Genomic DNA, 22,801 nt, shown 5'->3' with positions numbered 1-22,801 from the left:
TTGAGCCGGCGATGCTTCAAGGAGGTTTTTTGCAGGAACAGGGAATTCTGAAGCAAAAATCTAACAGGAAGGGGGAAAAGGACAAACCTAAAAATGAGCGGGATACGGGGAAAATAGATACACACATTGATGTGCTAAATTCTTGATTCTGTTTTTAGCTTGTAGGAGAGCATAAACATCAGAAATATTAAGATCTATGTTTTCCGTTTATGTATCAACTCAGCTAGTAAAAATTGAGCTAAAAAGTGCAAAAATAAATAAATGTTAATGAAAGCTGAAGATTGAACCAATTTTACAAATCTCATGTCAAATGTGAACAAAATATTATTAATTACGTAGTCCGTGATTCAAACACTCTTCGAACAGCGTTCGAAAAGCCTGTTTATGATCTTTTAGGTGCTAGATTTGCTTTTACAGTATCCTAAGAAAGCACTTACATGTCCTTTGATAGAAATTTCTGGATATGTCCCTACAATTAGTGAGCATTTCTTTTATAATTAATATTGTATTTTCTTTTTACTAAATATAGGGAATTTTAAGGCAAGAGAGGGATTTTTTTATATCCGAAAGGGATATTCCCCTCACAGTCCGAAAGATCACTGCTTTGAGCAGTGACGAATTTTGGATCTGGTTTCTTTTGGTTTCCCCGTTCTTGTTGCGAATTCCATCTATTCAAAGTGGACTGTCGACCCTGTGCTGTTGTGTGATAATGAAGTGCATTATGGAATAAAACGAGTGTGATTGTGCGGTGGGGTGCAGACGCCGTTATTCAGCAAGGATTTTGGTGCCAAGAAGAAACTTGTGGATGTAGGTAGGCCCACCCCTTCCTTCTCTAGCAGACATAGTCACAGAAACGAAAAATAAAGTGCGGTGATTTTGTGATTCATGATACGGAGCTGATACTTGGTTATGCGGTTGTAAAAAGTATTCTGCACTTTTCTGTTTCCTTCTGTTTTCGTTTCTTTATTATTATTATTATTATTATTATTATTATTATTATTATTATTATTATTCATTTTATCTAACTTTGCATATTTTTTATCCTTACGTTACTCATTGTGATAGGAATAAGACTGACTTAATTATCAGTTCAAATGTAGGAGATACACAGCCTAGCAAAGAAAACACCAATCCCAGAGATTTATCCAGAATTTTTAATTTGGTGAAAAATTCCAGGGAAGTGTTCTGAAAAAATGGGGGAGGGGGTCGATGTGTGTGGATAAATCACTAACCATGTCAGCCCAAAAATAAGCACAGCGGGAAATAACCTTCATCATGATAGGCTTACACTGTTGGAAAGGTCACGCTCCGCCACTGGTGGTGCGGGTTGTGATGTTGTTTCTGCAGCAAGCGTGACTCACAAGACTAGTGCTTACACTTTACGTACGTTAAAATAAGAAAAATAGAAGGTAGTAGTTAATAATATGGAATATTGTTATACTGGTGCCTGATGTTGTTTGCTCTCTCTTACACTGCATCAGTATGTGTATGATGAAAGTTGCTGGAGTCGTATTATTTATTTTGAACCTGTCCCTTCAAACACTGAGTTTCATGTTGTTTAACTTTTATGGTATTAACAGATAACTTTACCCTAGTAAATGTACATTATGATTTTTGTCTCTAAACCTCTTAAATTCTCAATTAAGGAACATGCGCATATGGAGTGCTTATCTATAACGTATAAGCGTCAGTTATTAAAAAAACTGTATAACTATCAAACTAATTGCTCACCTTAAAAGTAATCTCTGTAGAAGTTGAGGATTTTATCCAACCGACCTGGCAGTAGGTCAGTGGCAGCCCTGTAGAAGGTTGGCGGTTGCTGCAACAACCAATTACTCACTGTATTCTCCAATTCAGCGCCCCAGTTGAACCGGCAAGAACGTAGTGCTAGATGCAGCTCACCAAAGATGGCATAATCGCACGGGGACATGTCCGGATTATAAGGCAAGTGCTGGAGCGTTTCCCACCAAAATCTGAGCAACAGGTCCCGAACAACATTGGCCGTATGGTTCAGATCGTGGATCGTCCTGCAGAAACATTCTTCCTTCGCGAAGCAAACTCCGACTCCACTCCGTTAGCCGCGACAGAGATAAAGAATGCTCCTCGTCCACCACCGTCGAATGACGGCAGTGTATGGGGAACATTGTTCACCTTTGTCGCGGATGAAGGAGTGGTTGAAGGAGGTTCCTTCGCGAAAGAAGAACGTCACTGACGGACGATCGACCACCTGGACTATACGGTCAATATTGTCCAGGTCCTGTTACTCAGATTTCGGAGGATGTACTCTAGCATCCACCTTATAATCCCGACATGTCCCCGTACGATTATGCCATCTTTGGTGAGCTGAAACAGGCGCTGCTGCAAAGTCGCCGGTTCAATTTGAACACTGAGCTGAAGGATGCAGTGACTGACTGGTTGTTGCAGCAACCGTCAACCTTTTACAGGCCTACCGCTGACCTACTGCCAGGACGTTGGGACAAATGCCTCAACGTCTACGGGGATTACTTTCAAAGTGAGCACATAGTGTCATAGTTATACAGGGTATTCCATTGACTGACGTTTATACATTATAAATATACACTTAATATGCACAAGTTCCTTAATGGAGAATTTCAGAGGCTTAAACATCAGTAATTATGTACATTTACTACGGTAAAGTTATCTGCTAATCACTAATCTGGGGTTCATTTCGGACAATGCTGCATGTGCACAGAAAAGAACTTGGAGGAGAGAATTATGGAAGCTACGATAAGAAAGATTTGGAGAATGTCACAAGAAATGTGAAGGCTGGAAAATCAATACACAACAGAGTACGTAGACAGCAGTGACGAATCAGAAATGCAAGAGATCAACAAGAGAGAGAGAGAGAGAGAGAGAGAGAGAGAGAGAGACAGACAGAGAGACAGAGAGATAGAGAAAGAGATACAGGTAGAGAGAGAGAGAGAGAGAGAGAGAGAGAGAGAGAGAGAGAGAGACACACCATGTCAGAAACCTGTAATCGTGTTCTAGAAGAGGATATGATGTGCTTGCAACATGCGTAATACATACACAGATAACATAAAAGAGCAAACACGAAATTATGTTGAGGTTGTAACTGGTGGAGCAGCAAGAAATGTTCATGTGAAATTTCTATGTCCTTATAATAACAGTAGAAGAGTCTTTGTGTTTCCTACCGTAGATTATGAGGATTCCATTAGAAAAGATCAAATGATGCAGATTCTTTCAAAGCCGAAAGAGAAGAAAGGAAAATTCACATTTGGATATGATATTCTGAGACTTTGTACTGGAAGCATGATTTAAGAAAGAACAATTAATCACACAATTATGTGATTGTCTTGTTTAATATGCACATTATGTAATGGATGTTTGTATCTATGCATGTATTTTGTCTCTACGTAGCCCTTTGCGTTTTTAAAATCTAATTTTTGTGTCAGAAATCTCCCGTAGAATTTTAAAAATTCAGACAAACTGTTAGTACAATTGTTTATCCGAAATCATCCCAAAACGTAGTGTGACTTCGGACATCAAAATATGTTTTAATAAAATTTGAAGTATGTTCATTCATAGAATGGTTTATCTTAGTTGGGTTCCTCATAAATATACTCCACAATGCAATAGCGTAAGAATTGCCCGTGCTCAAAAGCTTGTACGATATACTTATTAAAAAGTCACAAAAGCGTCTGAATTTACTCTAGATTACGATACTTTAAAAGTTAAAGAACATGAAACTCAGTGCTAGAAAGACCAGATTTAGAATGAGAAGATGCATAGGGTAACTTAGGGTCAATCGGGTTACAGGGTGAATAGGGTCACTTTTGATATTCTTGATATTCTCTCTCCTTACACAAAACCAAACGAACTGATGGAAATGTTTCGATCGGGCATTAAAGTTTGGAACTTCTAGCATCTAGTGAACGTAGAAACTACCAGGGAGTAGTGTATTTGAAACTGTCAAGAAGTACAGAAAATACTCCTGTTAAAGGAAAGTAGAGACGAAAAGCTGTGTTTTAAAATTGCCTATGTGTATTTATTAGTGTTGTAGTGTACTATATGCGATATTTTAAATATAATTTGTGCGTAAGATGGTTTTTAGTTGTCTTAGAAGAATACATGATATTTCCCTTAATATTTGTCTCTATTACAGTGATTCCAACTGATGAACAGATAATTTTTCCGGGTTTTAAGCTCAACACCATACGTCGCTGTATTACACAAATAGCAATGGTTAAAGGAAATGATGGCGCAGTGGTAGTGTAATTAAGGGAACCCAGGTTCGATACCCGGTGGAGGCACATAGTGGTTCGGATCCCCTTTTAAACTGTAGGTCCAGTCCCGATAAGCCTTACTGTGCATAAAGTGGACTTAAAATACCAACTCAATCATTCAATCAATGGTTAAAGGAAAGAACACCATCCATAATTTTCTGACTGTTTCCCCAATGCTTCTTTGACAACTTTCCGACCCACCACGTTTCCTGAATCCTGTTTGATTCTTTTGGATGGACATGCGCCACACAAGAACTTAAATACATTGAAGTTGTATGAGAAAAACGACATACACATGATGTGTCTACCAAACCAGATGACAGATCGACTACAGCCTTTGTATTTTTCGTTTTTCAAGCCTCCAAATCACATATTTCTCAGAGTGCAATAACTTTAAGCTACATGAGGAGGTTAGAACAAGAAATACATTAACTTTGGAAGTATGTTGAAGGCAGCATGGCTTATGGTAGCAACTCCAGCAATCGCAGAAAATGGTTTGCGTCCCATACGTGTTTATGCTCTGATGGAACAAAGTCTGTCTGAAGAACCACAGGTGTGCTCAAGGAAGAAGAAAGTGTATTGTGGAAGATGTGCGAACAAAGAAAAGGTCCTACACTCTGAACATAAGGCTTGAATTGGAAATTAGATTATATAAATAATATTATATTAATATTGCCTATTTCAATGTTACATTACTGACCCGTGTAACCCTCACATGTGACCTGATTCACACAAAACTCTTAAGGGTGAATATGGTCATGCAGAGTTGTAATCTAAATGCTGTGGCCAATAGAAAAGTGAACTTAAAAAAGTATTAGTTGCTGGCAGTTATAGTTCAAGGATCTATTTATAACTATATAGGTACAGAAGTACGAGGCGTGTTTGGAAAGTAAAGACAAAAAGGATATATATCTGAGAGAAAATATGTAAGACATAAGTTGACAACACTGACAGTAAACTTGATCCTCATTCTTTCCCGAAATGTTCATTAGAAAGTGCTGAGCTGAGTCTTGTACGAGTCACGCGTGCAGGAAATGGCTGACGTAATAAAGAATCCAGCCAAATGTGTAGTTCGGGTTGTGATGTGGTTTCTCCAGCACGCGCGACTCACAAGACTAGTCTTTACAGGTTAAGTACGTTCGAAAAAGAAAAAAAAGGTGATAGTTAATAATATGGACTGGTGACTAATGTTGCTTGTTCTCTCTTACACTCCATCAGCATGTGTACGATGAAAGTTGCTGGAGTCGCATCTTTTCACTCTAAATATGGCCATTCAAGCACCCAGTTTTATGTTTTTTTAACTTTTGTAGTATTAACAGATAACTTTACCGTAGTAAATGTTCATTATGATAATTGATCTCTAAGCCTCTTAAATTCTCAATTTAAGGAACATGTGCATTTAAGTGTTTATTTATAATGCATCAAGGTCATTCAGTTGGAAATGGCCAACTATGTATAACTATGAAACGATGTGCTCACCTTAAAAGCAATCTCTGTAGATGCTCAGGCATTTGTCCTACCGTCCTGGCAGTAGGTCAGTGGAAGCCCTGTAGAAGGTGGGCGGTTGATACAACAACCAGTCACTCACTTACTGCATCCTTCACCTCAATTTCCAAGTTGAACCGGCAAACATGCAGTGCCGATTTAGACCACCAAAGATGGCATAATCGCAAGGGGACATGTCCGGGTTATAAGGTAAGTTCTGGAATATTTCCCACCGAGATCTGAGCAACAGATAACGGACAACATTGACCTTATGTCCAGGTAGTGGATCGTACTGCAGTGACGCTCTTCCTTCGCGAAGGAACGTCCGACTCTACTCCATCACCCGCGACTGAGATGAACAATGCCCCGCATACACCGCCGTCATCGACGGTGAATATCTCGCGTACTAGCACCTTCCACCCCCAGAAGACGCACGACTGCTCGATGCTCTTCCTTACTGGCCTCCACGATGTGCTGGACGGCAAGTCTCCGCACATCTGCACTTCACACGGCTCACACTAGCACTGCTTCACACAAGCGTGCGACTCGACTGCCATCTACCGGGCGACAACGGATTCCCCTCCCAGTGGCAGCAAGAGTTTCGTGGTGCCGTGGCATCTACATGTCGAAATACGAGGTGGCCTGTTTTCCAATGACAGGCCCTTATAATTCGGACCACCAACCGCCGCTGCCTCCCCGCCCCACACGGCACCAACTGCGACGAGCACTCCCCCGATGCGACACCACCGCTACACCGCCCAACACGGCGTCCAGTTACCCAAGGGACCCACCCCCTGTGGCACATGAGGGTGGAAGTGTGGAGTTTTCACCAACGAGTGCTTTCCAGCAGCCGCTGGTGCCTACGTCCCCACCGACTTGGGCCGTGCCCGGATTGGCAAGCGCTCCGTCCCGTTCCCTCCCGTTGCTCTCGCGTGCCGTCGAAGTCACGTCCAAGTCGTCCGAATCTAGATGTCCCCTTGTAGTACGGTTGTCACTTTTCCCGCCAGATGTCATTCCGAAGTTCACCAACAGCGCTCTGGGGCGCAGGCGCACTGCACGGAAGCAGAAGGCAGACGCCAAACAAACATCACAATTATTTCCACCTATTTACAACTCATATTAAAAATGTAACATGCTATTTCATCATTTACAATTTTTCTACATTCAGTATTATCGATAAAATGTTAAAGTATCACTGAGTTTTACAGTAAATGTTGTCTGTACAAAATGAAAGTTGGAATATGGCTGCCAAGCGCAGGGTCACAGCGAGTTCAAGCGTGCATCTGTCGCGCCTCTCAGCTCTTCCCTCCGATTCCACGTCTGCCGTAAATTCGGACAACGGAGGTTGTCTGAGTCCCCGGATGGAACGGTGCTCTAGGTGACATCTGCTAGCGATTCGGACGCGGCCTTGGGTTACGTATCCCACTGGCCATTCACCCCTCCGCAGTGCTGGTTCTCCCCCGTGTAGGCCTGGATTCCATGAAGCCCGTTTTGACCTGTGGCCCGTGTCCGAATCCGCAGGTGCAACCCTCGCTCGAAGTGGGAATTACTAAGCTCTGTCCCGGGAGTCTCTGGAGCAAGCGAGCGACAACAGATCTCTGCGCAAGTAGTGACTCTCTCTCTCCCATTCTCTAACGTTATGAGAGGCCTTGGTCAACAGACAGAGTATAGTTGGGGGATGCTTTTAAGAGTGTAGGGATGGTCGTATGGATCACCTGGAGACAATGAAGCAAGTGGGGAATGCTTCAAATTATCTCAGCCGAGTGGATGCTTCCCTCAGATTTTCTTAACTGGAGGAAAAGCATCCCCCGTGTTTCCCCCCTCGCCCCACTTCGAGCACTGGGTGCAACCCTTCCAAGCACCTTACTACCCGTCGAATCCCCGTACCGTTCTTCTCTGAATCTGCGTCACAGGCAGAGTTTGAGAGGAGAGGAGGAAGGTACGTCAAGTGCACCCTTAATAAGACTTTTAATGCTCTCCCCGAAATAGGCAATAGTTAGGCTGGATAGTCCAATTAACTAACCGATTCTCTAACTATACACTGGTAATGACAACAGACAATCTGCCTGCGATAGCGAATTGCTATCGACAATTGCACCCTTGAGTGTGCGGTTGACGTCTAAACTTCCACCTGGCGGGAGAAAGCGGCAACAGCGCTGTTCTTTAAGAGTTAAATCAGGACGCAGTGAACGGTAGGGGAAAGCGACGGGAAACAAAACGGATTCGAACACAGATTTAAGTCTTGGGTCAAATGTGAGGGCGGTAGAGGAAACGGGGGATGGGAGATATTTCCTGATAGGGCAGTCTCATTTGATGTGTCGTACAAATTAAATAAATTCCTTTCTAGAGTGCATATTTGAGACAAGGCTCTTTTTGTTGTGGAGCTTTCTTCATTTTCGCTAATGGACACATCGATCGGTGTCGCCCTTCTCCATTCACCCCCTTCCCCCACCCCTTTTGGCCTTGAGCCATAATCCTCCCACGGGGCGATAAGTCGTGGTGGCTCAAGTGGTTGCAAACTAACTCAGCGTCCACCACCTTCAAAGCAGTGGCGTGCTCAGGGTATTCGGAGGGGAGGGGTTACATAATCACTCTTAGTAGTCATATTTTATTTTGTATTCCTCTCCTCTCTTTATCGTTTTTCTTTTCTTTTAATACTAGGTCAAAAGGAGAGTAATGACCTGTACCAACTCCTCCTTGGCACGCCACTGTTATGCAGCAAGATTCTTGCTTTCGAACAAGCTCCATTCTGACTGGGTGGAATTTGTCAGCGTTTCGCATCTTTATTAAGAAAACTCCGCTGTGGGAAGGACGGTGTATCAAACAGTAAGGTGGATCTCCAATTATTGTCGCTTCCACCAAACCCTATTTTGCTGCCCCGTGGGGTTGACCCAGGACTTCAACAGAGCTTTAAGCCAAAACAAGCTCCATGGAACAGAGTGCCTTGTGGAATCTGTAGGCCTCACCTTCCCCTGCCCTTCCCTTCCCTCTAAGGCTGAGGAGACCCTTAGAAAATGGAACCGTAGTTTTTTCCCTTTGGCCAAGCAGGCCATTCACCGAGGGCGGTTTTTTTATTATTAAAGGCATAAATCTTTTCTTTTTTTTCTTACGTCTATTTGAACCTGAAAAAAATGTATTCATTTTAGTTTCATGGAAAACGATAATAAACAAAATAGCTATACGAGTTCCACAATGTTTAATGTTTTGTTAATTACGAACACACGAGAGGAATTAAATAAAGGTTTTTTTTCTAATCCACTTCCAGTGTCCGTAAGGGAATTACAGTGCCCTTGGGAAAACTCTTCACACGTGATATACTGCAATTTGTAGACACGAAGTAATAACTTTTGTTATTTGAGGGATGTAAAGTGTGAGGATGGAGCTATTGTCGACAGAGCAGTTTTCACGTTCTTCTTCCTGAAAAGCAACACAGCCCAAAAACTTTCCCAGGAGATGACGACGGTGTATGACCCACATCCCCTATTCTGTGAGGCCATAAAGCACTGATTAATTGATTTGTTGTTTTAAGTCCACTTTATATACAGGCTAATCGGGACTGGACCTGCAGTTTAAGTGGGATCCGCACCACTGTGCAATGTGCCTCCACCAGGTATCGAACCCGGGACACTTTGATTACAAGGCGACGACGTTACCACTACGCCACCGGGGAGGCCCCCATAAAGCACTGGTATAGGCAATTCTAATGCCTATGTGGAAACGGCTCCTATTCTCGGGAGACCACTGTCGGCCATTGAAACACCCAGGCTGCGAAATCACTGAAGACTAGTGGACGAGAGGAAGACCTTAAAGCTGTTTACATTATTGCGAAGGATTTTATCTTAGCGTCCACTGGTTTGGTCTCGTTCTCGTTCCCATTTTTACGAAATCATCTCGGTCTCGGTTCTCTCACTCTTTTCCAACACTAACAAGGACTTCTATCCTTTGCCTTATAACATATTTTGCTTTCCTGAAAGTGACTGTATCTCCTGCACGCCTAGAAGGGTGTATCACGTGTCATGTTGCATATGAAAATCCACTTCGCCATTTGAGTTGCACATTTAATAATTAGAGGAATTGTATAAATAAACATCAATTCTTACCTTCTGCTTGTACAGTACTCCTCTTGCAAGGTGCTGTTTCTTCTGTTCTCCTATTTCATTGGGTTCTGAAGAGACTTCGAAGTCGTGAAGTCGAACTTCATGCGTCACCACTCTGGCAGTCATCTATTGGTGGCTTCTGTTTCCACTTGTCGAAGCCTTCAACTGTCATCTGAGAAACAAAATGCATTCGTTTTACTATCCCATTCCTACCACACTGTAATCAAAACAAGAAATTGAGCGAAATTGAGCTGTTATTGTAATGTTTTCATCAGAAGATACATTAAATTATATAGGCGTTTAGATTATTCAAACGAACATAACTTCCTAATATTTCTTCATACATATGGTCAGTCTTCGAATTTATTTATTTACTGCCTCAACAGAGGTAAATCCTCCAAATTACGGAAGGGACATAAGCAATCACACAAAAAAAGTTTATACACATACAAGTAATCAATTACATAATCATAAATAATGAAATTAACCATCCTTCTATTGTAAGGCCGCCCTCAAAATTTTTTGATGGCGGACCACACCATTATCCCCCCCCCCCAGCCTTTTCGGCACCATTGTCTGTACACCTCGCCAATCATTTTAAGCGCCACAGTAAAAGGTAACGCTTGTTTCTGTAGAAATATTGAAGCCTGGCTTCACCGTTAAAACTGTAAAGAGCCAGAGGGGTAAAATGACTTGGTCTTTGTGTATGAGTGACCTTTTGTTAGTAAATACTACAGCGCCTTGAATAACGTAGTGTGGAAAACGACCCAAGAAACTGGTTCCCGAGACGATGACAGCATAGATGGCAGTGCGATCAGCACAGCTGCTAATTTTCTAATGAAATTAATGCGTCTCAGTTAGCTTTTGGTATATATTGTGTAGTTTTGCTTGTCTTGAAAGGCGGTATGTGAATTGACGGAAACAGTTATATTTGTGGAGTGATTTGCAGTCACAACATGGCATTAATTTGGAAAGAAAAGTAAAATAAAATTAATAAATAAATAGCATTCATAACACAAGAAGAAACATCGCAAATGTGATTCCGGACGTCAGGTGTTGGGTTGTGTACTAGAGTTTATTTTTCTATGTTTTTAGAATATAAATAGTATCCTGAGAGATATTTCATACCGAGGCGACAAGCCACAAAAGTCGCTTGGAAGCGAGCCGTTGGTAATCAATGCAGCCTTTCGAACCGTAGGGACACAAGCTCTTTCCTTAAGGAGATTTTAGATCAAAGCGACACTCGACAAACGATACGGGTATTTCACACCAAAGCGACACGGGCCCTTCTGTCCAAGGCAACTTTCATACCGAAGCGACACGCGACATATGTCACTTGGAAACGAGCCAATCAAGATCAACATTTCATATCGTAGCGGCATGACGGGCAGCACAGGCTAGCGTTCTGTTGGTGAAATCCTCAAACGATAAGTGTCGCGTGCCATTTGTCGCTTTTGTGCGCAATCTCCCTAAAGCAAGACACTCATTGCATCTCGCATGCGCGAACAACAAATCACGGCAACACATTGCAAGCTATTGGGGAAAAGGGCCCAGTATGAGCGACACGTGTGGCTTATCGTGTCGCCTAGATCTGTTATTGTAACATGCTGTTTACCTTGTCGGCTAGATCTGCTGTTCGCATAATTAGCAGCAAACGCTTGCTAATAGACTGAAGGCACCATATCGCTTGTCACTTTGGGAAATCCATTTACTTCCATTATAAGCAGACGAATACCATGCAGCTGTGCCGACACCAGCGCCTCTAGCGGTATCATATTCGAGTGGAACCAGCCAGAGAGCCCAGAACAGTGCCGTTTTTCACGCTACGTTATTCAAAGCGCTATAGTAAATACTATATAAGTCTTCATTTTAAAACCAAAATAATGTTTTCGGATTGCAACAACGCAGTAGATGCTAATTTAAACGAATGTCTTATTTGTTTACGAACAAACATGCACGCTTGTAATAATAACCTACATTATGCGCAATTTGAAAGAGGGACATTCCACGAAAAGTGGTCTTGCTCCATGTAAATTACAAAATCAATTAATATGCAAATATTTTTTTTAAAAAAATTGCATTAAGGTTTAGAGGTTTGTGAATGCATATAGTTTGCACATTCACCAATAAATGTGGCTAGCATCTGCAGCCTGTATGCTTCACAGACAAATGAAGTCAAAATTCGCTACATTTTAAACCGTCACACACGTAACGCACCTGTGTTAAAGCTCTTCATACATACAGACCATGTCAGCATACTCAGGTTCTTTTCATTTGTTAGCATACACCACAAAGTATTTCATGATTCTATGAAATCAGTTCATTGTGAATATTTGAATCCAATCTCACGCCTAGACCCCTAAATCTTGTGTCTAAAATGTTACACACGTAACTCTGAAATGCCCCAATAGCGAATTTTGGCGCTTGTTGTATGCTTTCGTGTTTGTTCTTTATTTAATATATTCATGGACGAAATTATCACGCAACTTCTTATTATTAAAAAGAAAGAGAAACACTGTGATCACTAATAACCTTTATCCAGTGCAATCGCGAATGTTAAAGATTGGATGAGAGGCATACTTACTTTTTTTTCTTTCATAGATTTTGGCTTCAACTTCTGCCGCACTGTGAAATTTGTTTTTCAGTCACCGATTTTTTTCATTCATAGCTATTTTGGCAAGACCATCTCTGGGGAAACGGTTAACATGTCGCCATTGTTGTTCTGGTATATTGTTGTAAGACAATAATGTAAATGTTAAGGCTCGGTGGAAGGGTGACGACGTTCTAAATTGTTTGAAATCAGAGAGTAGCAAGAGAAAATTGTGACAGGCAGTGGCGAAGCGTGGTATCGCTGGAAGGGTGGCACAGGCGTGTGAACAGGGGGGGGGGGAGTTCATGTTGTTATTGCTGTGATTTTTTTAGATGCAGTAATTCCATTGTCCCAGAAAGCTCGAAGATAAGTACTGTGTACCGGTGTTTCAAATTTCCGAGATAAATGACTGTCTATGGTTCCAGGAATTTGTGATAAAAACCGCGTGTCCGGGTTAAAAAAGCACGTGTATATTAATTAGGTGGAGGCACATAGTGGTTCGGATCACACTTTAAACTGTAGGTACAGTCCCGATTAGCCCTTCTGTACATAAAGTGGACTTAAATGAAAAACTCAAGCAAACAAAGGAGCATATTATTTTCGCTGCAGGATACAATGATTCTTTGAGCGTAATCGTGAAGCGGAATCTTGGACAATTGCGATGAAGCCAAAATCACGGACAATTGTAATGATTTTGACGGTGAAGGTCATTTTACAAATTAATGGTAGAACAATTGAGACGATAAGGACCTAACCAAACCTAACCTAAGGTGCTACAGAACTAATAATGCTGTAGAAGGTTGGAACAACAAAATAAATAGGTGGCTTGGAAGACCGCAAAACATTCATCATGTTCTGGCCTGCCTCAGGAGCCAAGCAGAAGACATCAACATCGAGTACATGCGGATGGAACTTAATCTAGAAGGTCAGAAAAGGAAGAAGCGTGAAATTAAAATCGACGAGAGAGTTGGAAAGTAAGTGTATTCGCACGTGTGAGGAAACGGACGGGTGACTTCAAAAGGTATCTGTTGGTTCAAGCCCATGTTCAAAAACTTGATTGAACCAAATTCCCAGCAAGTTTGTCGAAGCACTTCCGTGCTGACAAGAAATAAAAGAAGAGAGAAAAGTAGTAACAAAAATACGAGAATGAGGAAATAGTGATGACTGACGATGTGTGGAATAACACTGGTTTTAAACACGCCAAAGTGGTTGTGATGCAAGTACGTTGACAAGCTACCTACCCAGTCTCAAGCCTCAAATGTTCTATTCGAAAATATCAATATTTCATATAGGGTAGGTTCTTGAAAGAGTACGCAGTGCCAATTTCCAAAGTTGGCAGCATTGTGGGATGGTAGCTTCTAGACGTTAGCAAGCAGCAGTGCGGAAGGTTGTGTATGAGCATGAAGGAAGTAGAATAGAATAGAATTTATTTCCAGTATGAGCCGTTACAGCTATACATACCATACAAGTGCAAAATTTTCGTGTACTTTCCCTACACCCTTCCTCCTTTTTAGTCTGCTTCCACCTTCACCACTGCTTGGGAGTTCACAAACACTATGTCATTTGAAATCTTTCCCTATACTTGCCCTGTTACCTGAGTGGTTCCTAAATTTTCTCAAATTTATTTATTAATTTATTTATTTAGTACCCCTTTCACACATGTTCGCTATCCCCACTGAGCTTCTTTGATCTCATTACCCAGGCGTAGTGTAGGAAAGTTCCCAGATTCCTTATTTGCGCCTCCCCCCCCCCCCTCGGTCTCTCCATCCTAATAACGCTTGTCATTATATTCTCAATGTTATCTTCATTTATTTCCCTGATATATTTTTGTCTTGCCTCCTCTGTTTCTTTACACTGGAGGAGAATGTGAAATTTCGTCTCGTCTTCACCGCATAACGGGCATTCTACGCTCCCGTCCTCCCGTTTCAGTCTAACTTGTGCCCATCCCACCAGTGTGAACCAGGCCAATCCTGACCTTTCTTTTGCCCCACACAAATCTACGTAGTTCCTCCTTCCCCATTCTCGATCCGTATCCACTATTTTCGCCGATGTTAACGATATTTTTGCGTCGCATTCTGTCAAAATTTTCTGTTTGGTAATATCTTCCAGCCTGGCACGTATGGCCCCTAGCATCTGCGTATCAATCCTCCCCTCTATTCCCTCTTCCCACATCCATCCTAGCCCTATACTGTTTAATTCCGTCTTTATTTTTGCTACCCATTGCCTCCCACTACCCCCCCCCCCCTTATCTGTGATTGTACACAGAGTTTCTTCAAATTTCCCCCCTCCATGGTGATCAGTTTTGCCCAGTATTTAATGCTCCTCATTTTGGCATCCACTTCCTCTCTTAATTTTCCCATTTCCCTAAGTGCCCCACATGTTGCCGTACCCCTCCCTACTCCTAGCCCTTGTTTTAGGAATCTAGACTGAACGACGTTTACGGTTTCCCCTCCCTCCCAGACCCATAGTTCGATGCCATAGAATAATGTTGCCTTAACTGTGGCCTCGTAGACCCCCTCCAGAATTTTGATTGGAATATTCGGTACTTTGTATTTTATTTTTCTTGTTTTTTCTAACGCAAAAATTGCTTTACATTTATTCCTGTGTACGTGCCTTGCCCACCTACCCGTCATTGTCATTACCATGCCTAAATAATCGTACTGTTTCACCCTATCGACACTTGCCTCCCCGTATTTCCATTGTTCATCCTTACCAAATACGTACCCGTTCTTAAATACCATTATTTTGGTCTTCTTCATATTTACTCGCATGGCCCATTTCCCGCAATATCCGTGTAACGTGTCTAGACCGTTCTGTAGACCTGCTATTGTGTTCGAAATCAGTACCAGGTCGTCTGCGTATAACAAAAGTGGTACCTTTACGTCGGATATCGTTGGTGGATCCGTGTCCCTCTGCGTTATTCCTCCACGATATCGTTGATGAAGAGGATAAACAGCAGAGGGGAGAGAACGCACCCCTGCTTCACCCCCAGTATTGATTCATTTGACCCTGTTACGCCCTCATTCCCGCACTTCACGCAAAACTTAACTTTTTCATATGCCGCTTGGAGAGCTCTGATCATTCTGGCGGATACCCCAACGTCCCACAATTTTGCCCACAACATTTGCCTGTTTACCGTGTCAAAAGCCTTTTCGAAATCCACGTAGCAGCAATATAATTTCCCCCTTTTGACCCCTAGTTTTTCTTGTATCAATGTCTGCAATAAAAGTACATTGTCTATTGTCTGAAAATTTTTCCGAAATCCAGCTTGCAGAGGAGAAAGAACATCAAAAATTTCGCACCATTTTTGTAATCGTCTATATAATATCTGGTAGTACACTTTGCTCAGTACGGACAGTAATGAGACCCCCCTGTAATTGTTAGGATTGCTTTTTTCCCCTTTACCCTTGTAGATGGGGCAAATGATGGTATCCGACCATTTTTCCGGAAACAGCCCCTTCCGGTAGAGCCCATTCATAATTTCCCTGCCCATTTTCGCCATTAGTGAATTTTTATTTGTGCCCTTTATAATCTCAGCGGTTAAGCCATCCCTGCCTGCCGCCTTCCCGTTTTTTAGCGAGTTGATTGCTAGAGAGTATTCATTGTCTGTTACCTCCTCATCTAGAATTGGTACGAAGGTGCCAAAGTAATTTCCATCGTTCCCAGGTGTATTTATTTCTCCCTCCCTTGTTCCCATTATTCCCTTAAAGTGTCGTTCCCACGTTTCGGGAGTAATCTCCGCCTTCGTGTACTCCTTCCCTCTTAAATTCCGGATTATTCTCCATAGCTGTGCTGCGTCTCGCTGTTGCACGGCCTCCTCTATCGCCTTAACCCTTCCCTCCTCCCATTTCCCCCTTTCCCTCTCCAGTATCGTAGCGTATAGTTTCCGCTGTGTCACATACGATACTCTATTTGCCTCGTTGCTGAGTATTTTGAATTTTTTCAGAGCCTGTGTCATTGCTTTTTTCTGAATTTTGCATGCATCATTATACCATCCTCCCTTTTGAGTTTTCCCTCCCCCCCGCTCATCCTGTACCATGTGCCTGGCTGCCCTCTCAATGCAATGGTAGTATAATTTTAATGCTTGAAGTACATCCCCCTCGGTTAGTAAATTCAACATTTGGTTCGACATTAGCTCTGAAATTTTGTCGATTAATGTATCTGAAAATTCCCGAAAGCCCTCCTCCTTCCATCGGTACCGCCGCCCGTTGCCCCTTCCCTGCTCCTCTCGTTCATATTTCCTTCCCCCCCTCCGTAGTTCAGGGTTGCTATTAACGGAAGATGTTTGCTCTCTGTTCTTGCATCCACCAGAAATTCTGTTATGTTTTGTGTTAAGTCCCTCGACATAATAAAATAATCTATGACGCTAGCCCCATTATCAGTGACGTATGTGAAATTTCCCTCCCTGTCCCCTCCGCATCGTCCGTTGAGTATGACTGTTCCGTACCTTGTGCTTTTGGAGCCAAGATGGCCGCCACATTATTCTCTGGACACTAGTGCCTACTGAAAGTGAGAGAGTGAATAGTCTGTGAAGGGAGAAGCGAAGCTGTACGAGAGATGTATTGCAGGTTGGCTGCAAATAATGTAGATTTGCAACGAATACATCAGTTCGATATAATGGAGTGTTTCATTTATGTGTATTAGTCTACCTACAGCACCATTACCTTCCTGGAAATGCTACAAACAGCGGCCGAAACAAGAAAAGAGTGTTTCTTGTTGGATGACGGGCGCGAACATGGTCCTCCTTGTGCCGGATGTTGGCAGCGATCAGCATTCGTTGTGTTGTGTTGAACTTTTGTGCTAGCGTGCATTCGTGAACTGTGAATAAATACATTGACATACTGTTTGCTACGTGTAACCAGTTTCAGTGCACCTTTTGTAGTGCCAGGAAGTGTTTCGTGCGTGCATTGTAGTTTGGACAACAACAATCCGTGCGCGACTTAATAAAATGGAAGCCATATCGGCAGCAAAGACTGTGCTCAAGCGAGAAGTTACTCGCCTTGAGAATAAAGTGAACGCGGGTTTACTGGACAATGTGACAATCGCGTTATCGGTAAACAAAGCCAAACAATTAACGGACGATTGTAAACAGTTGTTATTAGACCTGGCTAGTGCGTGTGATGATGCAACTTTTGAGAGTTATGACTGTGAAATCGGTTGTATTCAAGACCGTTTGGATGCAACCATGTGCAGGCTTTGTTCGTTGCAGCAGCCACAGACTCAAGCTACGGTGACGTCATCGACAGAAACACGAACAAGTGAAGTGCGTCTCCCGAAGCTCACGCTGCCTGTGTTCACGGGACAATTACAAGAGTGGCTTTCTTTCCGTGATTTGTTTATCGCGTCGGTGGACAAAAACAAACAGTTATCTAGTGCGCAAAAGCTACAGTATTTGAAAGCTTCGTTAAAGGGGCAACCTGCATTGCTTATCCAGTCCATGTCGGTGACTGATGATAACTATGCAGAGGCGTGGAACATTCTAAATTCTCGTTATCAAAACAAACGGGAAATTGTTATGGACACAATCAAGCGTTTAGTCGGGCAACCCAAAGTGCAACGTGAATCTGCAGCAGCCTTACGTAGCCTGCTAGACACAACTACAGAGTGTGTTCGCGTGTTGAAAGTGATGGACATTCCCATAGAACATTGGGATCCTATCCTAGTATTTCGTGTGACAGAAAAAATGGACAGTGATACTAGACAACAATGGGAACTTTCATTAAAGACAACCGAGTTGCCTACATTTCAGGAGTTGAGTGACTTTCTTGATCAGCGTTCTCGTGCATTATCAGCTTCAAATCTCAGTGCTCAGAGACTGAAGCAGTCGACTCACAATAGCTCCCAGTTCAAGGGTGTGTATCATGCAGTGTCGGATGATACCTGTGAAAAATGTAAACTGCATCATGCGCTATACAAGTGCAAAGACTTCAAAAGCCTTTCGGTAATGTACAGAATGAGATTTGTTAGAGAAAAGGGTTTGTGTTATAATTGCATTCAAAGTCATCATAGGGCATCGGTATGCGACTCAGGGGCGTGCCGAGTTTGCAATAAGAAGCATCATACATTGTTACACTATTATAAGCAGAGTGACTGTAGTGAAACATCAACTTCCCCCCAAGAAGTTTCTTCTCATGTGGCTGGAGAAGGAGACAAGGGACTAAAGCCAGTGTTGCTATCCACTGCAGTTGTTTATGTGCAGGGAAGAGATGGTGTTTATCAACCAGTTCGTGCGCTCCTAGACTGTGCCTCCGAGACTTCTTTTGTGACCTCACGCTGTGTGCAAACATTAGGTTTACGTCAGCATAAGGCAGACATCACTGTGAATGGGATTACAGCAACGGGTGTAGGTGTAGGCAGTGCAGTAGTGGATCTACAATTCCAACCCAGTTGCAGAAGGAAAACATTCACCACAAGGGCAATCGTACTTCCTAAAATAACAGGAAACATTCCCAGGGAACCTTTACCAGACTTCAGGAAGTGGACACATATTCAAGGACTGAAGTTGGCGGATCCAAGGTTTTATGTGATGGAACCGGTGGACATTTTACTTGGAGCAGATTTGTTTCCTTTTCTTATGCAAAGTGGCAAACGTGTTGGGCCAAAGGGAACACCTACTGCACTACGTACTGTTCTTGGTTGGATTCTGTGTGGCAGTGTGGACTTTCCCAAGGTAAGGGCAGTAGCATCATTTCATGCATCTTGTAGTCTTGATAGTGCACTTCGCCAGTTCTGGGAGGTAGAGGAGGTCCCAAGGCAAAAGCATCTGACATTAGAGGAGATACAATGTGAAGAGCACTTTTCGGTGACTCATGTTCGAGAAAACAACAAGTTCAGTGTGAGCCTTCCATTCAAGGAAGACAGTCCTCCCTTAGGATACTCTCGTGAAACAGCTGTGGCGAGATTACAGCAAATGGAACGGAAGTTTGCAAGGTCTCCTGTTTTTCATCAGAAGTACTCAGAATTCATGCATGAATATTTAGACTTGGGACATATGGAGTCTGTTCCTGCAAGTGAAGTGAAAAAGAAACCATGTGATAGTTTCTATTTACCGCATCATGCTGTAATCAATCCAAATTCCACCAGTACACCTCTTCGTGTAGTTTTTGATGCCAGTTCAGTGACTTCAACAGGGATTAGTCTCAACGATAAGCTTCAAGTTGGGCCAAAACTGCAAGGTGATATCTTTCCATTGTTACTCAGGTTCAGGAAACATCAAATTCCTTTGTGTGCAGACATTTCCAAAATGTATAGACAAATATTGATTCATCCATCAGATACAGACTTTCAGCGAATAGTGTGGCGCGACAATCCTAAAGAATTGATAAGGGACTATAGGCTACTCACGGTGACGTATGGGACTTCCAGTGCACCTTATCTTGCAACAAAGTGTCTTCAGCAGTTAGCTATTGATGAAATGAATGCATTTCCATTAGCAGCCCCAGTGTTATTAAATGATTTTTATGTTGACGATTTGGTATCTGGTGCCAGCAATGTGGAAGCAGCTATCGAATTGCAGTCACAATTGATACAGTTACTAGCAAAGGGTGGTTTTGAGTTACGTAAATGGTCCTCTAGTGAGCCACAAGTGTTGACAGCAGTACCTGTAGAGTTGAGAGAAACTAATGTGCCTTTAGATATCCATGGCAGTGAACTTGTGAAAACGTTAGGTCTAAGGTGGCATCCTGGTGCTGACCACTTCACTTTTCTTGTGACTTTACCACCAAAACGTCACACATTGACGAAAAGACTATTGTTATCTGACATTGCAAAATTATTTGATCCTCTTGGTTTCTTATCCCCAACAGTCATACAAGCAAAAATACTCATTCAAGAATTGTGGAAAGAAAAGTTGGGCTGGGATGAGGCATTATCCGTGGAAACATGCGAACTGTGGCTACATTTTTGTAGTGAACTTCCGGTACTGCAACAATTACAAATCAAACGTGCTATTGTATCTGCAAATGCTATAGCTTGTCAATTAGTGGGTTTCTGTGATGCATCACAACAAGCATACTGTGCGGTAGTGTACTTTCGCTCAGTTTATGCCGATGGTCATGTTGAAGTGAGGTTGGTAGGAGCAAAGACCAAGGTGGCTCCAATCAAGCAAATATCTCTACCAAGGCTAGAACTATCAGCAGCAGTTTTATTGACACGATTGCTCGTAGTAATCTCCAATGCACTATCCTACAAATTGGAAGATGCGTGTGTGTGGACTGATTCTACCATTGTGCTTGCTTGGTTATCCTCAACACCAAGCAGGTGGAAAACATTTGTAGCAAATCGAGTGGCAGAAGTGCAGGAGAGTCTTCGTCGTGAACAATGGTCTCACATCATGGGAAAATCAAATCCTGCAGATCTTGCTACAAGAGGTATCAGTGCTTCAGCCTTAGCTCAGTGTGAGTTATGGTGGGCGGGACCAGAGTTCTTACAAGCAACTTCATTGGCAACGTTTGATCATCATGAGACAAGCAACGAAATTTTGGAAGAAGTTACAAAAGAAGAGAAGAAGATCTCCATTACAGTTATGTACAGTACAGTAGAAGAAGATCTGATCAGCAGATATTCAAGCTTTTCTAAAATGCAGAGAATAATGGCATGGATTCAACGATTTGTGTTCAATGCTCGTCAGTCAGTGAATCAGAGAAGGCAAGGAGCATTGACAACTAAAGAGCTTGTGACAGCAACGATCTCTCTTGTAAAACAAGCTCAGAAAAGTGAATTCTCAGCAGAATTACATTGTTTACAAGCTAAAATTCCTCTGCCAACAAAAAGCAGGTTATTGTGTTTGGCTCCCTTTGTTGATGAGGCAGGTGTCATTCGTGTTGGAGGGAGGCTACACAAAGCAAGAATAACAGTGGACCATAAACATCCAATGTTGCTACCTGCAAAGCACAAATTGACTCACTTAATAATTAAAAATGAACATTTAATTAATCTTCATGCTGGTCCTCAGTTAGTGTTGTCCTCATTGCAACGAACATTCTGGATACTGAGAGGGCGAGATACAGTGCGTAACATTGTGAAGAAATGTGTAACTTGTCATCGCTTTTGTACACAAGCTGGGGAACAATTAATGGGTAGCTTACCAGAATCTAGGATCAATCCTTCTCGTCCATTTATAAACTGTGGTGTGGATTATGCAGGGCCCATACTGTTGAAGGAAATGGTTGGACGCTCTCGTAAGCAGTACAAGGGTTATATTGCCTTATTTGTTTGTTTCGCAACGAAAGCAGTTCATTTAGAAATAGTGAGCAGTGGTACTACAGAGACGTTTTTGGCTGCACTTCGGAGATTTGTATCTCGTCGTGGAAAACCCAGTAATATTTACAGTGATTGTGGAACAACGTTTGTTGGCGCAAATAGAGAGTTAAAGGAATTCATGAGATTGGCAAAACAACCAAAGCACAATGAAACTATTTCAAGTGCTCTAAGCAGCTTAGGCATCCAGTGGCATTTTAATGTTCCTCGTAATCCTCATGCAGGAGGGTTGTGGGAGAGTGGTGTCAAATCAGTTAAATACCACCTCAAAAGAGTTGTGGGGAATGCCCTACTTACCTTTGAGGAATTGTATACAGTATTAACACAAATAGAAGCATGTTTGAATTCCAGACCGTTAACTGCTCTATCCAGTGATCCCAACGACATGCAGGCACTTAGTCCAGGCCATTTCTTAATAGGAGATGCATTGATAGCTGCTCCAGATAGGGACTTTGCTACAATAAAATTGAACAGACTGTCAAAGTGGCAGCTCGTGCAAAGGCTGACACAGCATTTCTGGCGCAGATGGTGTAGGGACTATCTTTCTCAGTTACAACAACGTCCTAAGTGGAGAAGGGAGCAACGGAATCTACAGGTCGATGACTTGGTTGTGGTCAGAGATGATCAACTTGCACCTCAACAGTGGAAACTTGGCAGAGTAATCAAAGTTCATCCAGGTGAAGATGGATTGGTTAGAGCAGCAACAGTGAGAACCAGTGAAGGAACCTACAAGAGGCCAGCAGTGAACCTGTCTCTTTTACCAGTGAGTGAAGTTGAACACCAATGAGAAATAACTTAAACTTTCAAATTTATGCATAAAAGGCAATCATTAGTTTGTTCAATTTCTTTTTAGTTTTGTGTTGTCATTTTCAGTAGGAAATTTTGGGAAAATTGCATTCAATTTACATTTGTTCATCAAAAATGTGTTGTATATTGTGTATTTAGTAAAATTTTGAAATTAATCATTTCAAGGTGGGCGGTATGTTCCGTACCTTGTGCTTTTGGAGCCAAGATGGCCGCCACATTATTCTCTGGACACTAGTGCCTACTGAAAGTGAGAGAGTGAATAGTCTGTGAAGGGAGAAGCGACGCTGTACGAGAGATGT

At 42.4% G+C, this 22,801-nt stretch overlaps 1 protein-coding gene across 1 annotated transcript; it reads left to right on the top strand.

Annotated features, from left to right (window-relative positions):
* The first annotated feature begins 6,372 nt into the window (after window positions 1-6,372).
* Window positions 6,373-22,482, top strand: LOC146001401 (uncharacterized). The gene is made up of 2 exons (XM_083138717.1): window positions 6,373-6,645; window positions 17,320-22,482. Exons 1-2 carry the CDS (start codon window positions 6,373-6,375, stop codon window positions 22,480-22,482), a joined length of 5,436 nt encoding a protein of 1,811 aa, XP_082994843.1.
* The last annotated feature ends 319 nt before the right edge of the window (window positions 22,483-22,801 follow it).

This window comes from Lepisma saccharinum, chromosome 17 (genome assembly GCF_977018435.1).
Source record: "Lepisma saccharinum chromosome 17, izLepSacc3.1, whole genome shotgun sequence".
NCBI lineage: Eukaryota > Metazoa > Arthropoda > Insecta > Zygentoma > Lepismatidae > Lepisma > Lepisma saccharinum.
The sequence above is the reverse complement of the archived record's forward strand: the minus strand, read 5'-3'. Positions and strand labels throughout refer to the sequence as shown.